General features: G+C 38.3%; 1 protein-coding gene across 1 annotated transcript in view; it reads left to right on the forward strand.

Annotated features, from left to right (window-relative positions):
• The window catches only part of DNAH9 (dynein axonemal heavy chain 9), a 466,635-nt gene that overhangs the window by 195,594 nt on the left and 252,743 nt on the right, over positions 1-18,298 (forward strand). Inside the window, exons 31-32 of the mRNA XM_027850079.1 lie at positions 5,145-5,432; positions 12,556-12,766. Coding sequence (XP_027705880.1) covers positions 5,145-5,432; positions 12,556-12,766 — 499 coding nt within the window. The remainder of the gene's footprint in view (positions 1-5,144; positions 5,433-12,555; positions 12,767-18,298) is intronic.

The raw sequence follows: 18,298 nt of genomic DNA on the forward strand, positions 1-18,298 counted from the left end.
TCCCATAAAAATCCCTTATTCACCTGTAGGCAGGATATCACCAGGTTCTATCCATCATGCCCCTTATTTGCCTCTTCCATGTTACCTCTACTAAATTTCTGCCTTCACCCTTGTCTTCTTTTGTACATTTAGAAAGAAGTCTCTCACTGACTTCTCTGTTGTCACACTGTTGCTGTTGCTGTCCTAAAATGTTGTGTTTATTTACTTCCCTGCATTTCTGTTATTTGGGGTATTTGAAAAGCAAATAACTTCTTCCGTTCTTGTTTTCTTTCTGAAAATATTTCAAATATCTCTTAATTATTGAAAATCTAGCTTTTTTCATGTGTGGTTTTCAGAATATGTAACCCTCAGATGCATTCTGAGCTTCACTGTTCTTTAGAATGTAGTATTCCATTCCCACATACATTTTCTGGTGGGTGCAGAATAGTCTTTTGTTATTTGAATTTCCTTTCCTTTGTATTTGAAAATCTTTCTTCTAACTGCTTGTAGAATTGAATGGCTAAATTAAATCACTATGTGTCTTAGAGTTTTCAGTCTTAGGTTTGTTTGCATTTTTGTTTGGTGTAGAGACATAATCTGTGAATTCTTTCCATCAGCATTCCATTTTCTGTTTAGAAGTTCTACACAATTCTCTTCTATTATTTCCTGCATTATAGTGTCAAGTTTTATGGTCATGTCATGCTAAGAGATCTATGATTCTTTCTTCCTTCCTTCCTTCCCTCCTTTCTTTCTTCCTTTCTTCCTTCCCTTCTTTCTTTCTTTCTTTCTTTCTTTTTTTCTGTCTTTCTTTCGATTTTTGGTGAGGCAGTTGAGGTTAAGTGACTTGGTCAGGGTCACACAGCTAGTAAGTGTCAAGTGTCTGAGGCCAAATTTAAACTCAGGTTCTCCTGACTCCAAGGCTAGAGCTGTATCCACTGTGCCACCTATATGCCCTGAGATCTGTGATTCTTAAGCTATTTCTACACATCCTGTCTTTGTATGTTTTGCTTGGATAGTGAGCATATTTTCTTTTAATGTTATCATTTTTAGCATCTCTTCTTCTAGACTGTCCTTCATTTCTGTGGATTTACGTTTCCAACCTTTTGTTCTCACTATTATTTCTTTGGTGAGGCTTGCCATTGCAGATTCCATTTTTCTATTCTGCTCATTATTTTTGCTGTGCGAGTCATAAATCCTACTTTCATAATTCTAATTTCTCTTTTGAAATACTCAAGGATAGCATGTTGTGGTTCCATGTTCTTCTCAAGTTGCACAGGGTATTCTACCTTATCAAGTATGTCATCATTGTTTTCCTTTATTTTGCGATATTTATTCATAGATGTCTAAACTCATTTACTAGCTGCGGAGGCCATATTTCCTTCTGTTGTTGCTATTTTTCCTATTGGTTTATTTACTTATGTTCAAGGTCTTTAGAATTTTCTTTTTCCTGAAATCTTTGGTAATTTCCCCCCTCATATTTTCTACTATTGTTCACTTTCTGATTATCTCTGCACTAATGATGGTTTCCTTGGGGACTGAGTTTCAAACCATCTCAGGTTTCTCCCACACTGGGCACATAATTCCTGTCTTGTAGAGGTTTGAAAGGTTGTGGGAATCAGAGAAAATGTCTAGTCCTCCATCTTATTACTCACATGATCCAGTATAAAACCATTTAGTTTAGTCTATGTGAACCCCAATTTATTATCTAAGAAAGGGTCAAATGAAATTGGGTTCATATGTCCACAGTTTAATTTCCCTCAGGCTGGCTTGACATGCATTACCTGGGAGTTCAGTCCAAAACCAGGCCCCCCTGAGAGGGCCAGTTTAGAACTGACTCTATTTAGGATTTGGGGATATAGCAATATATACCCTTTCAACAGGAGCTCATATCAACCCGCCATCATTCCTGACCACTCCCAGCCTCTGTCTCCACCCACGCCTGAGTAGGATAAAATCAATTCAGGCCTGGGTTGGAGTTTGACCAAGATAAGAAGATTCAATGCAATCTCATTATCAGAGATGTCTTTCTTAAGAACTTTGGACAGAAGGCTAGCAGTGTGGAGCTCTGAGTCTTCAAGACACAGATTACCAAAAGAAATCATTTTTCACATTCCCCTATCTGATTCTAATGAGAGGCGTAATCAATATGGTCAACATTTCATCAAGGGGTTTTGGGGACTTATAACAATATGGGAGAGGGGAGGGAGAAATTGATCAACGCATTGACAAATAAAAAGGGGACAGTCCCTTTTGATAAAGTTTTCTGGTCTGAGTGCTGAGTGTTCCAGCAGAGCATTCCATTAAGACTCCTTGTAGAGAAAGATCCTCTTTCTTTGTTGAAATCTCCTATAAAATTGATCTTAATACAATTTTAAATTACCTTGCCAATTACAGAGTCAAATAATGAAAGTTAACTCAACCCTTATGTCTGTATTATTATAAAATCAAAATTGGAACTTTGGCCAATTGTCATGTTTAAGAAACTCAAATTAGAAAAGAAGTAACAGAAAAATTGAACCCAATTTTTATACTTTGCATTAATTCCAGTTTTTATATTTTGCATTTATATTTTGCATTAATTCATTATTCATTTTTATTCATTCCCCCATCAGGAGGATGAGATTCCACTAAGGAATTAATAACAGACTCCAATACATACATGAAAATACAGTATATATCAAGTAATAAAACAGTTCCAACTTCTGGTCATTTACAAATAAATAACCCTTAATTAAAGTGGATGTTTCTTTTAAGGCATTTTATAAGATAGACCACAAGCTATTTTTTTAACATTAACTAACTGTAACAAACTGAGATAGTTTTGATATTAACTAAGTAACAGAATAATATCCCGGTTTCACAAGTCCTTGGACTAGTTATCCCCATAGCATTATGAAAAATTAAAGGACACTAACTTATACAGGAATACACTAGTAACAGATGTTAAGGCTAAATACTTAATTCTAAAATTCTAAGCCAAACAGTTCAATCTTATACTTGCATCTTGCTACAATAACCTCAGATGTTTCAGCATCAATCTATTATTTAATAGGTTTAATATTGTGCTTATAAAACTTTTGATTATAGAAATTTGCTATAAAAGAATAGGGACATAACTAAAATAAGGGAACAATGTTTCTCTAACTTCATGTCAATTCCAGGCAGAAGTTATGTAGACAGCCAACTGCATTGAGTCAGGCTTAGAGTCTGCCAGATGTAATAGTGGGGAAATTGAGTCAGGAGAATCCTACCTCTCAGCTCATGCAGAATAGTCATTCTCCCAACCTTCCCAGGAGAACACCCTCTGCAGTTCATAGATGCAGTTCATAGATACCCCTCCCCCCAACAGGGTTGCTGGCATCATGGGTCAGTGACTCAATAGCATTCCTTGATAACCATTCTGATTCAGACTCAGAATAAAGTAGTTATCATTTCCATAAGGTCTTGAATAGCAAGTTCAAAAATCAGAGTTTCACCTGTTACTATAATCTCACATTGGTTAAGGAACATCTTTCAAGTGAGTCTTAAGTAATTTACATGCATTCCTACAAATGTTCTAGTTCCTGATTAAATAACAACATAAAATACTTCAGGAATTGAACTCATGTTTAGGCCATGGAATGAAATCTGATCAAAACAACAAGATCTTCCCCACTTACAGCTCATTACAGTAAATTGCTTTAGTATTAATACCTCTGATGCTGTTCCCGTTGAGCTGCTGACTCTGACGGTTTCTCAGAAAGCACCCATTAAGGCCAGTCCAAGGACACAACAAATCTAGGAATGAAACTCAAAATTCACAGTAGCTTTGGACATAATTGTTATCAATATCAAATTATTACTGCAACAAATTAGTTTGCAAATGGAAATTTAGTAGGCCTTCTAAAAATCACAAAGAAGATTTTGCAAAACATTTCTTCATAAAAGTATTTCCCCTTCTTAAAAACAGTTTACAACTTATCCTGTTACTATAACAAACTAAATTGATTACAAGGGTATTTTACAAGGTTCTTTCTTTGCATAATTACCAGGTTACCGTTCACAAAAATACTTTTGTAAATAATTCATTTAAACAATAGCTCCAAATAGCTTAGTTAACAATCTTAATTTATCATAATTTTAATTTTAGCTGAAACTTCCTTTTAAATATAGACAAAACTTAGAAGTTTATGATTTCAATTACAGTATTTCAAAATGGTCAGATAAAATGACATAACAGCTTTCTAACCCATTCACTTTTTTTCTCTGAGCGTAGAATTTTTAATCTAGCAACATCTAGATTGTAAGAGAAATTGCTTTTCTAACAACGTAGGTGATACAATTGTTTACCAAGTTACACAATTTAGAAATGTAACAATACCCTACATGTTATTATGTATTTAAAACTTGAAACAACCCATTATCAATTTAGGTAAATGCATTTCTAAATCACTTTGCACAAAAATCTAATTCCAAATCCAAGCTGCAGCACCATTTAATATGAACCACCATTTATTATCTAAGAAAGAGACAAACGAAATTGGGTGCATGTGTCTATAGTTTAATTTCCCTCAAGCTGGTGTGACATGCATTACATAGGAGTTCAGTCTAAAACCGGCGCCCCCCAAGAGGGCCTGTTCAGAACTGGCTCTATTTGGGAACTGGGGTATGGCATTATATACCCTTTCAACAGAGGCTCATATTAACCCACCATCATTCCACACACTCCCAGCCTCCATCTGTCTAGAATCTGTCTCAACCCAAGCCAGAGTAGGATAAAATCAATTCAGGCCTGGGTTGGAGTTTGCAAGTTAAGAAGATTCAATGCAATCTCTTTATCAGAGATGTCGTCCTTAAGAATTTTGGACAGAAGGCTGACGGGGTAGAACTCTGAGTCTCTAAGACACAGATTACCAAGAGAAATCATTTTTCGCATCCAGCATAGAGTATGATTGCCATCTCTCCAGTAATCCCCATTCTTCTGGCACAGGTAATATGTTAATTGAAAGTCCATCCCTCAGTCCATCTATTACATGCCAAACTGAATCAGTTTTTATCACCATCACCACTCCCTTGCCATTTTCTCACTGTTAGAACTCGCTGAGACCCTTTAACAAAGATCTATGCTACAAGGTATCAAATTTACTCCCAAACCTCTGAGTAACTTTATGTTTTCATCTCCATAGGATCATTATGACTGGGGTCTGCGAGCTATCAAGTCTGTGCTTGTGGTAGCTGGATCTCTGAAGAGAGGAGACCCCGACCGACCTGAGGACCAAGTCCTAATGCGTTCCCTCCGAGACTTCAACATCCCCAAGATCACAACTGATGACATGCCTGTGTTTATGGGCCTGATTGGAGACCTTTTCCCTGCCCTGGACATTCCCAGGAAGAGAGACCTCGACTTTGAAGGTTTTGTAAAACAGGCAGTTTTAGAACTAAAACTTCAGGCTGAGGACAACTTTGTGCTCAAAGTGAGTGGCATTATCACCCTTTATAATTTCAGAATCCATAAATTCTGACCCAGAATTTATCTTTTACTCAAATGTTTCTTTTGCTCATGAATTTGTATTGATTTTGAATTCCAAGAGTGAGCAGATACACAAATATCTGATTAATAATAAAGATATGAGAAAAATCACCTCCTCTTCTTTGTAGAGGTGGGGAATTATAGTGGTAAAATATCCAATATCCAGTCAAACATGGATGACATGTTGTTTGGTTTTGCTGAACTATTTTTTCTTTTTTATTCTGTTTCAAGGGATAGTTTTTTGAGTAGGGAGGGAAAGAGGAAATACTTGCAAATGAAAATGACATAAAAATATTTCAATAAAGCAAAGAAAGAATATTAGGCATTGTTACAAATAATCTCCCTGAGAGATTATTTAGATAAAATAAGGTTCAAAAGATATGTCAACACATGATTTTAGAGGCTAGAAAGAGCTTAGATATCATATAGCCCAATATCCTCATTTTATGGAAGAAATTGAAGTCTGGAAAGGGAAAGTGGTTGTTCTAAGGTTACATAGCTAATAAGTGGAGGAACTGGGTCTTAGCTTCATTAAGTTATGAGCTACTCCTTCATTCTATCTCAGCTACACAGAGGGATGGTCACAGATTTGAATTTATTATTAATCTCTAAGTGTTGCACTTCTCTAATTAGAAACTCAGGCATTCCCCTGTCTGACCATATCCTCCCATCCTTTTGGGATCTCTTTCAGGAGGTGATCAGTGGATTCTTTCAATTTCTATTTTGCCTTCTGGTTCTAGAATATTAGGGCATTTTTCCTTGATAATTTCTTGAAAGATGATGTCTAGGCTCTTTTTTTGACCATGGCTTTCACATAGTCTAATAATTTTAAAATTATCTCTCCTGGATCTATTTTCCAGGTCAGTTGTTTTTCCAGTGAGATACTTCACATTGTCTTCTATGTTTTCATTCTTTTGGTTTTGTTTTATAATTTCTTAATTTCTCATAGAGTCATTAGCTTCCATTTGCTCCATTCTAATTTTTAAGAAATTATTTTCTTCAGTGAACTTTTGGACTTCCTTTTCCATTTGGCTCATTCTGCTTTTTAAGTTATTCTTCTCCTCATTGGCTTTCTGGACCTCTTTTACCATTTGAGTTAGTCCATTTTTTTAAGGTGTTATTTTCTTCAGTATTTTTTTTCGGTCTTCTTTAGCAAACTGTTGATTCATTTTTCATTATTTTCTTGTGTCACTCTCATTTCTCTTCTCAATTTTTCCTCTACTTCTCTTACTTGCTTCTCAAAATCCTTTTTGAGCTCTTTCATGGCCTGAGACCAATCTGTATTTTTCTTGGAAGCTTTGGATATAGGAGCTTTGACTTTGTTGTCATCTTCTGGTTGTATGTTTTTTGATCTTCTTTGTCACTAAAGTAAGATTCTATAGTCTAAGGGTTTTTTTTCCTTTATTTGCTCATGTTTCCAGCCTTGGGACTTGGGAACTTGACTTTTTAACTCTTTGTTAAGGTAGAGGTCTGCTTCCAGTGTGGAGAATATATTGTCCCAAGCTTCAGGGGTTTTGTGCAGCTGTTTTCAGAGATACTTCTAGGGACCTATAAATTTTCAGTTCTTCCAAGGTGGCATGATCAAAGGTGAGGTGTTTACTTCTTTCCTGGTCTGTGCTCTGATCTGTGAGTGACCACAAGCACTCTTTTCTGCCTTCGAACTGTGAGGAGGATTACCTCTCCACTGCTGCCTCAAGCTCTGCCATGCCAGCACTCCTCCTCACTCCAGGACCACCATGCAGGACTGTGACCTAGATCCAAGCACAGGTAAAGCAAGAGAATACTGCCTTAGCACCAGCAAAGTGATCCCCCTCTAATCAGCCACTCAATTCCCCCACCGTCTGTGGGGCAAGAGCTCTGGAAGCAACTGGCTGCAGTGACTTGCCCAGGGTCACACAGCTAGTAACTATCTGAGGCCAGATTTGAACGCACAAAGATGAGTCTTCCTGACACCAGGCCTGGCATTCTATCCTCTGTACCACCTACCTGCCCTTTTCTCTCTTTACCTCAACTGAACTGCTTTCTCTTCAAAATTGGTTTTCTCTCAGTCCTTCTTGAAACTGATGGTCTTTCTTAAATTATCTGCATTGACCATCCTATTCTCTTGAATTCTTTCTCTTCTTTGGGTTTTCATGACACTGTTCTCTCCTGGTTCAATTCCTAATTGTCCAACTGCTCCTTTTCAGTCTCTTTTGCTTGCTTATCACCCATAACATGATTCTTGACTATGGGTATTTCCTGAGAGTCTATTCTAGGCCCTCATCTCCTTCCATCTATAGTATTTTCTTGGTAACCTTATTGGTTTAACTATTATTTCTGCAGACAACTCATAAAGTTATATAGATACATATACACACATATGTCTATATGCATATATATGGATATACATATATAAACATACACACAATATACTAACATGTGTAGATGTGTATATATACATATATACAGCCCTAACACAACTTAATCTCAGCATATCCAATTCAACTCATTATCTCTTCCCCCAAACCTTCCCCTCTTATGGGTTTCCCTATTTCTATAAAAGGCACCACCATACAAGAAGAGCACAGCCTTATCCTGTACTCCTCACTCCCTTTCACTTCATATATTAAATCTTTTTAAAAAATTTATTTCATTTTTAATTTACGGAATAAAACAAGTATCTCCATAACATAGTAGAATAAAAAAGATGATTGCGCATGAAACTGCAAATCTGCTATGCATAACTCACTATTCCTTTCAAATATACAACATAATTATCATGTAAATTTCTTTTTTTCCCTTTTTTTCTATATCTATGATTTCACCAATATAGGATGCCTAAGTGAGGTGGTACACCTTATGCAAAAATTCACTTACAACTTATATAGTTTTTTAAAAGTTAGATAAGGCCCTAGTGCTAGGAATATAAAGAAAAGGAAAAATAGTCCCTGCCCTGAAGGAATGTACATTCTAATGGAAGATAGCTATGAAAAGGCACAAGTATCTTAAGGGACAGGGAAAGTCTTTCTGCAGAAGTGGCACTTGAGTTGAGTCTTAAAAGAAGCCAGAGTGTTCAAAAGGTTAAGGTGAGAAAAGAGAGCCTTCTAGGCATGGAGGACAGCAAATGGGAAATAGAATGTCAGGATCAAGAAACTACATGTGATCCAGTATAGCTAGATTGTAGGGTATGTGGAAGGCAGTATACTATAAGAAGACTGGAAAGGTAAGAAGTGGCCAAATCATAAAGTCCTTTAAGTGTTAATCAGAGAACTTTATTTTTGATAATAGAGATAATTGGAAACCACTAGAGCTTATTGAGAAGGGGGTTAGACCTACAGATCAGACCTATACTTTAAGAAAGTTACTTTGGAAGCAAAGAGGAAGGTAGACTGGAGTAGGGAGAGATTCCAGACAAGAAAATCAACCAGAAGATTTTTACAGTAGTATAGGTGTGAGATGATAAGGGCCTGTACCAGAATGGTGTCTGTGTGAGTGGAGAGAAGAGGGTTTATACAAGAGATGTTTTGAAGGTAGAAACAATCAGAATTGGCAAAAACTTGGATATATGAAGTGAGCATAAGTGAGAAGTTTAGGATGACACGTAGATTGCAAGCCTGGGTAAATGGGAGTATGGTAGTGTCCTCAGTGGCCATAGAAAAACTAGGAAGAAGGGAGAGCTTAGTGAGAAAAGACATGGTGGATAGGAGATAGCTGCAGGATGTTCAATTCAAGATGTCCAAGAGACAGTTGGTGCTTAATGACTATAGCTTGGAAGAAAGATTAGGGCTGGATATATAGATCATCTATATAAAGATGATCACTTAACCCACAGGAGCTAATGATAACCAAGTGAGATAGTATACAATTAGAAGAAAAGTGGGCACAGGGCAGAGCCTTTCAAGACACTCTCAGTCAGTGGACTGGATGTTGAACAGCAAAGCAGTCTGAGAAGGAGCATTGGGACAGATAGGAGAACAAGGAGAGCTGTGTCATGAAAATCCAGAGGAGAGAAAGTAGTCAGGATGAGATGATCAGCAGGGCCAAAGGCTGCACAGAATCAAAAAGGATCAGGATTAAGAAAAGGTCGTTAGATTTAACAACTAAGAGATCACTGGGAACTTTAGAGAGGGCAGTTTCAGTTAAGTCAGAAGGGAGAATTGTAGGTTTAGAAGATAATAAGAAGAGGGGAACTATAGATAGCTTTCTCAAGTTTAACCATGAAAGGGAGGATATATGGCAGATGATAGCTAATGTGGATGGTTGGATGTGTGGAGGGGGTTAAGAATGGGCAAAATATGGGCATATTAATGGGCAAATGAGAAAGAGCCAGTAGCTAGGGATAGATTGAAAATAATAGAGAGTAGGGAGGATAGTGGGAGGAATTTCCTGGAGAAGTCAGGAAGAGATGGGATCAAGGATGCATATAAAGAGTTTGACTTTGTCGAGGAAAAGTACCACCTCTTCATTTGAGCCTGGAGGAGAGAGAGAGAGAGAAAGACAGAGGGAAGGGGAGGGAGGGAGGGAGGGAGGGAGAGGGAGAGAAAGGGAGAAGATGTCTGAATGATGTGAGATAAGGAGGAGTGGAAAAAGGGAGCTCTAGACAAATGGTCTCAGTTTTTTCAGTGAAGCATGAGCCAAGGTCCACAAGCCAAAATGATGAAAGATGTAAAATGGAAAGCTCGAGAAGACACAAGAATTTCAGAACAGCCACCATGAGGAGTGGAATAGTAAATTGATCAGAGAGGAATAGAATGTGTGCCTTGCCATAATGAGCACTAGTTGAGAAGAGGTAAACATAAATTTGTGGTGGAACAGCACAGCTTTGTGACTTCCTCCAGCTCTATTCAGCAGCACATGAGGAAGATGGTGTAAGTAATCCAGGGTTAGAATTTAGCAAAGACAAGAGACAAGGGATTGGCAAGTAGAGAGTGGTATAGAGTTGAATTAGTTCACTAAGGGGTTGAGATAGAGGAGGGAGAAGAGTATAACAAGTTCAGGGATGATGGTAGGGATGATATCCTAGAATTGACATTGCTTAGTTTGTATAATAGTAATATGAATTCTGACTGACAAACAGCTCTACCTCAAATTTGTGCTGACATCTTCAGTTCTGCATCTAGAACCTTGGCAGTTGATTTATTCAGGAGTGTTAAAACTCTAGGAGGTCTGGCCACCTGAACTCATTTGGAACATATAACTAATCCTAACTATCATCTATATAGGTTTTTTTTTAGCTCCAATATCTTAGTATTGTACTTCCTAACTTTATCCTTATTTCTAGAGAGCTATCATATTTTGAAGCCCAAAACTTTTTTTCCCACTGACTACAGTTTGTTGACCAGAGAACATTCTAACTGACTATTACACGCCAAGTAATAAATGGATCCCTTGTGCAGAAAAGATCACCTGCTTCCTATCACTATCCAATCAGCCAACCACTGGGTACCAGGACCACAGACTGGACAGCATGGATGTCTTGACATCAGCCTGGCACCTCAGCACTGGAACTAGACTTTCCCCACGTGGCTCCACCTTGAGGAAATAATCAATTTAACATTGGAAGTGGCCCTGGGGCTGTGCTTCCTGACACATGATTAAAGGGTGAATAAGCAGCCAAACTTCAGCACTTTGTCACTTGCCTGGCACCAGACAAGTCTTATCCTATCTAGCCATCCTCCATGCTGCTCATGCCCATCTCCTTTCCCCCACTTCCACCTCTTGCTCGAGTGATAGTCAAATCAATAGTACCATTGCTGCTGGAAAGGGTATGACAGTATGCTGTCCTATGGCTCTATTCAGAATCCTTTTCTTCAGTCGTTGCTGCTTAGGCCAAAGCTCCCTTTTTTATTTTCTTATTTCTTAGTCCCTCATACCCTTCCATGTCAGCCCTACTTCTTCTCTATCCCAGTCTACCTTCCCCTTACATTGTGCCTTCTAGAACCTTGTCTTTGGTTAATAAACTTTGCAACTGGCCATGAGGGTAGAACTGTCCTTAATATTATGACTTCTTTTCTTTCATATTTTTCCCATTCACCTGCAGTCATAGAAAACTGGATGTCTATTCACCATCTCCAGTATTGTATTACCTTCACACACACACACACACACACACACACACACACACACACACCCCCCTAGGACAGGAGAAAGCATAAATGTACTTCTTGCTTCTCATTGTCCATTCCGTATCCTGTCTCTACCCTCAGCTTTAAGCATCATATCTTTCTTTGAAATTTCTTTGAAATTAACTCCATTCACATCTATAATCCTCTCTAGATCCTTGTAGGTGTTCTCTCTAGGTCCCCAAGTCATTTTCCTTCTTTTCTCAAAGATTTCAGTGCCTTACTCAAAGTCTTCTAAATTCTGCACTTATACTTGGGAATTTCAATGTACATATCAGTTTATTAACCTCTTCAACTCCTATGATCCACACCACAGCCACACACAGAGATAGTCACATGAAACTCCTGTTCCAGCTCCACAATTCAAAACTCTATAATTTTTTCTATCTGATCATAACTTCAGATCTTGAATAAAGATCTGAAATTCATCTTACACACAGCTGCCAAATTAACATTCCTAAAACACAAGTCTGACTGTGCTCAGAAAGTTTCAGTGACTTCTCATTGCCTCTGGGATAAAATAAAAATTCCTTTGTTTGTTATTTAAAGTCCTTTGCAATCTAACTCCAGCCTATCTTTCTCATATCTAACATTCTATCTGCTGCTTCCATGACTTTGCACAGAACTCCCTGTGCTTAGGATGTTTTTCTTTCTCATTTTCCATCCCTTAGTACCATGACTTCTTTCAAGGCTCAGCTCAAGTGCCATTTCCTTCTAAAGGTGTCATCTGATTCCCTCATCCTCCTGATGCCCATTTGCATTTTTTAGATATCTTGTGTTTATGTATCTCTGAAGTTGTTGCATTCCCTTCCCTCCATCCCTCCCACTATATTAGCTCCTTAAGGGGAGAATTTTCTCCCTTTTGTATTTATATCTCTAGTACCTAGGACAGTATTGAGCATAAATGAGGTTTAATAAATGCTTGTTGATTACTTGATGAATTACCTAAGCCAAATGTTATTTCAGGTGGTACAACTAGAAGAGCTCTTGGCTGTGCGACACTCTGTGTTTGTGGTGGGGAACGCTGGTACAGGCAAGTCTCAGGTACTGAGATCTTTGCATAAGACATACCAGAATATGAAACGACGACCAGTCTGGACTGACCTCAACCCCAAAGCTGTCACTAATGATGAACTGTTTGGCATCATCAATCCAGCCACACGAGAATGGAAGGATGGTAAGAAACACCTGAGACCAGAGGGAAAGGACTATACTTACTCTAAACAGTATGATCTTGTGACTCAGCCACTATAATTTCCTTTATATTCATCAGAATTGGGAATATTGGCATGGATTACAGAGGAAAAAAAACACAAGGCAGACCTGATGAAGGTACAAAGAGGCCTACAGAAGGGGAGAGAAGCCATTATAATTGGGAAGGGAACTTTTAACAAATTGTTCCTTTAAGCTGTATTATATTTATTCCTTCTCTCCTTCTGTGTAATGTCCTTAAACCTTCAAGGTGAGTGGAAGAGGAAATTGGAGAAGATATAGAATATGTAATAGGCAGTTGCCCTATTACTTTAATCATGCCACATAACTGAGAATCTGTGGCAGGCAGGGGTAGGAAGTAAGCATTCTGTTAAGTGCTGGAAAAATTAATGGTATTGAAGAGTACTATAGTCCAGTGATGTCAAATTCAAACAGAAAAGGATCTCTGTAGAACCTATGTAATGACTTAGAAAATCTCAAATTAACTTCTATATCTCATATTATATTTTTATTTATCTTGTTCAACATATTTTAATCTGGTTTAGCAACATTGGAAGTTTTGAGGCCACAAGTTTGACAGTTTTGAACTGTAGTCCATCTTTCTACTATATCCTTTATGAAGCAGAAGTCTATTAACAACGGGGAAGCCCCAAAATTGACATAGAATATATTCCAACAGTGCTTTATACTGAGAGGTACTGAAAACTTCCACCTACAAAAAGTCTAACAGAGATTTCCTGGAGCTTTATTCATATTTATCTCAATTTTCTTACTGAGGACAGAGAAAAACAATTGTTAGTCATTTGGAGAAGTTCTTCACTGACGTGGGTTGTATAAGGGAAAAAATGAAGGTTATTTTTCATGAAAGTATATTAATCTCTTAACTTTTGTGTTTGACTTTCTCAGCATCTGTCAATCACTCCCTAGTTTCTAATAATAGCTAGCATTTATATAGTAATTTTAGGTTTGAAAAGTACTTTACATCTCATTTAATCATCACAACAATCCTGTGAGGTAGATAGTATTATTATCCCCATTTCATAGATGAAGAAACTGAGGCTGATTGAAGGTAAGCAACTTACCCAAGGTGCCACAGCTAGTAAGTGTCTGAGGCAAGATTTGAGGTCTTCCTGACTCTGAGTCTAGCCCTCTATCCATGTACCATCTAGCTATCTCTTGCTTTTCCTTAATCATATTGATTGAATTTAATGTACATACTTTCAAGGACTGACACAGGTTTCCCTCTATGGAGAATGAAATATCTCAGGGTGTTTCTCTAAACTTTTTATTTATCCAGTGACCCCATTTCAGTGTCACAAATTTCATTGGAAACTAATGAACTTATCCACCAGCACCTGTACAGTATAGAAAGTCAATATCATATGTCTAACATTACAAAGGGGCAATATAGCATAGTCCATAGACAGCTGACCTCAGAGTAAGGAAAACCTGAGTTCAATTCCTGCCTCTGGCATGTACTGGCTGCGTGACGCTGGGCAAATTATATAACCTTTCAGTGCTCCCAGGTAACTTTTTAAGACAATAAGGTGAAAAGAAAAAGGTTTGGATCTTCATTAATAGAGGATCTTCCTTACTAGAAGCTCTCATGTCAATGAAATCACATATCCAGTTTAAATATATATATATATATAGAAAGGAGGCACAAAGGGGTGGCATCTTGGCCACTTTCATGTGGCAAATCCAGGATATAATATCAACATAATAAAGGAGGGTCAAGTGTATGTAGCATGTACATACACTTTACCTCTTCCACCAATATGTAGCTTTACATATACACTCAGATATACACTTTGTACTGAGAAATACTGAAACTACAACCCTGCAAATAGTGTAACAGAGAGAATTCCTGGAGCTTTATTCGTATTTATCTCAATCCTCCAACTGAGGACAGAGAAAACCATCGCTAGTCATTTGGAAAAGTACACACACACACACAAACACATGGAGAAAGAGAAAGAGAGAGAGAGCATCACTCAAGCATAAGGGAATTGGGAGCTGAGATGTTTGCTTTTAAAGCTCTTTAAAATTTGTCTCTAACCTACATTTCCCCTTCCTGCATTCAGCAGTCCAGCCAAACAAACTAGCCTCTTGCTGTTCCTTACACACATCACTCCATCTCCTTTTTTTCCTTTGTACTGGCTGTGCCTAGAATTCCTAATGCCTAGCATTCATTCCTTCTCACCTCTACCTCTAAGAAGTTTCTTTGAAAATTCAGTTAAAGTTCCACCTTGTACATGAAATCTTTTCTTATCTCCTCAGCTATTAATGACACCATCTTAAAAAAAAAAAAGCTACCCATGGATTTATATATACATACATGATTGTTGTCCTTTGTTCTTGAAGAAGACCAAAATGACATCATTATATTGGAATCAAATTACAGTATGTACAACTGTGGCTGATCAGACCAATATAAGCATGAAAGACTCTACCACAGGTCGAACACAAATACTCCATATGAACATTTGGAGGTCTCTAAACTTGCACATCTCACATTTCTTTCAAGCTATTGCAACTCTGCTTTGCTCAAAGGGAACAGTGCCTTCTTTGATGTGGACACACAATGCTGGACAGTCCTGTGCCAGTGTCTTCTATATCATAACCTATTCCAAAGTTCTTCAGAGACACCCTGAGCATGTCCTTGTATCAACTCTTCTGACCTCCATGTAAGCACTTGCCTTGTGTGAGTTTTCTATAAAATAGTCTTTTGAACAAACATATGTTTGGCATTCAAATAACATGGTCAGCCCATCAGAACAGTACTGTCTGCAGCAGAGTTTGAATGCTTGAAAGTTCAGCTTGAGAAAGAACCTCAGTGTCCAGTACCTTATCTTGCCAGGTGATCTTCAAAATCTTCCGAAGACAGTTCAAATGGAAGTGATTCAGTTTCCTGACATGGCACTGGTATGTTGTCTGGGTTTCCCAGGCGTACAACAATGAGGTTCACATAATGGCTCTGTAGACCTTCAGTTTGACAGGCAACCTAATACCTCTTCTTTCCCACATATTTCTTTGGAGCCTCCAAAACACTGAGTTTGCTCTGGCAATGTGTGCATCAACCTTATCATCTATGTGTACATCCCTGGAATGTATATTGCGAAGGTAAGTGAACTTATCCACAGCATTCAAAATTTCTCCGTTTGCTATAACCAATGTTTCCAGGTACGGATGGTGCAGTGCTGGCTAAAGGAGAACCTCTGGTGTTGTCAGCCCAAAATTTGCACAAGAGGCAGGGAATTAATCCATATGCTATTGCGTCTCAGCTTCAAAGGCTGCATTGAGTGTGTAATCATCTGTGATCAAAAAATTGAGCATCAACTCTTCCTCCACTTTAGTCATGGCTTGTAGCCTTTTCAAGTTAAACAATTTACCATCAGTGTGGTAGCTAACCTTGATGCTGTTTTCATCCTCATTGAAAGCGTCTGACTACATTGCTGAAAACATCATGCCAAAAAGCACAGGAGCAAGTATACAGCCTTGTTTGACTCCATTGGTGATTGGGAAAGTGTGAGAACATTGTCCATTATGCAGAAACCAGGAAAGCATGCTGTCATGAAATTGACATACAATACTGATGAACTTCTCCAAGCAACCAAATTTTGCCATAATTTTCTATAAGCCCTCACAACTGACAGTATCAAAGGCATTGGTAAGATTGATGAATGTTGTATACAAATTGTCGGGCAGCAAACACCACATCAACCATTCCTCGGCCTTTTCTGAGGCCACACTGGCTCTCAGGTAGATGACCATCTTCCAGGTGAAGAATCAGTCTATTAAGGAGGACTCTGGCAAAAGTCTTGCCAGCAATGACTAAAAAAAGAAGCTCCTATGATTGTCACAGGACAACCTACTTCCTTTACCTTTATAGAGATGGAAAATGGAGACATCATTTAAATTCTTAGGGATAATCTCTTCTTGCCATATAACCTAGAAAATTTCAGTCAGCTTTTGTATGAGCAATGGACTCCCTGCCTCGTAAATCTTGGCTGGAATAGAATCAGCACCAGGTGCTTTGTCACACAAGAGGAGCCTAATGACATTCCAAACTTCTTCAGATGGAAATTCAGCTAGAGAGGAATTGACTTCTTCGTGAGGTGTGTAGTCAATGGCTTCAGCATTGATTAATGCTAGTCAGCAGACCACTATAACAGACCCACTATAGCGTTCAGCCCATCACTTCAGGTTATGCCTTTATCACTAATCAATGTCACTACATCAGAGTAGTTGAGATGCCCCATAGGTTTTGGACATGAATAGCCTTCAAGGCATCATAAAAGCACTTTGGATTGTTACTATCAGTGTAAAACTGAATTTTGTCTGCCTTCTTACTGAGCCAAGAATCCTGCATCTTTCTAAACTTTGCTTGTACTTTCCTTTGATGGAGTTAAATGCTCTCTTCTTAGAGACAGATGAGCTATCCAGCTAGTAAACCCCATGGAGTTGTCATTTTTCATTTAGCACTTCTGAATTTCCCCATCATTTTTGTCAAACCAATATTGATGTTTGTGAATGTTCTGACCCAGATGAGTAAATGCAGTGCTGTACACCAAATCTCTGAAAGCTGCCTATGCCTTTTCTGCTCCACTGTTGCCAACTATGTGTTGGCTCAGCTCTCTTTCCAAATTAGCAACAAACTCTTCCCACTCAGAGAAGCTTTCTAATCTGTTGACATTGTCTTCTGATAGTCATCTTGCCTTGGGGCCACTGCTTTGGTTGAATGCAAATGTTTAGCTTGGAGAGGATAAATCTATGATCAGTCCAGCACTCTACACCACACACCACCTTCTTCACTCTCACATCCTGTCTATCTCTTCTCCTTACAATCACATAGTCTATTAAATGTCAATGTTTACTGCAAGGATGCATCCATGACATTTCCTTGCATTTAACTAAATGGAAGACAGTGTTGGTGATGAGAAAGTCATGAGATGCACAAATATTCAGTAGTAGAAGTAAACCATTGCTGTTGCTGTTTCTGACTCTTCTGCCCAAGGACTCCCTAATATATCTGGTAGTCTGTGCCTACGCTTGCATTAAAGTCATCCAGAATTACAAGCTTGTCCTCTTTTAGCACATTGATAATAAGAGTCTCCAGGTCTTCATAAAATTTTTCTCTGACTTCATCAGGGTTCATCATGGTGGGAACTTTTGCACTAGTAATGATGATGTGGTGCTTTCCTACATGTGACAATTACGTTGTCATAAACTTGTTATTCACTCCTTTTGACTGATATACAAGCTTGCTGATTAGTTTTGATTGCAAAACCTACACCAGCTTCATGGTACTCCCCTTCACTGTGGCCACTCCAGAAAAACATGCATCTAGCTCTGACTTCAGAAAGCTGGCCTTCATTTGCCAGCCTAGTTTCACCCATGGCTGCTATTTGGATGTGATACCCACTGAGTTCTCTTGCAACAAGAACTATTAATCTTTCAAGTCTACTGGAGTTCATGTTGTCCATAAGCATGCACA

Source organism: Vombatus ursinus, unplaced genomic scaffold (genome assembly GCF_900497805.2).
Source record: "Vombatus ursinus unplaced genomic scaffold, bare-nosed wombat genome assembly UNPS02008996.1, whole genome shotgun sequence".
NCBI lineage: Eukaryota > Metazoa > Chordata > Mammalia > Diprotodontia > Vombatidae > Vombatus > Vombatus ursinus.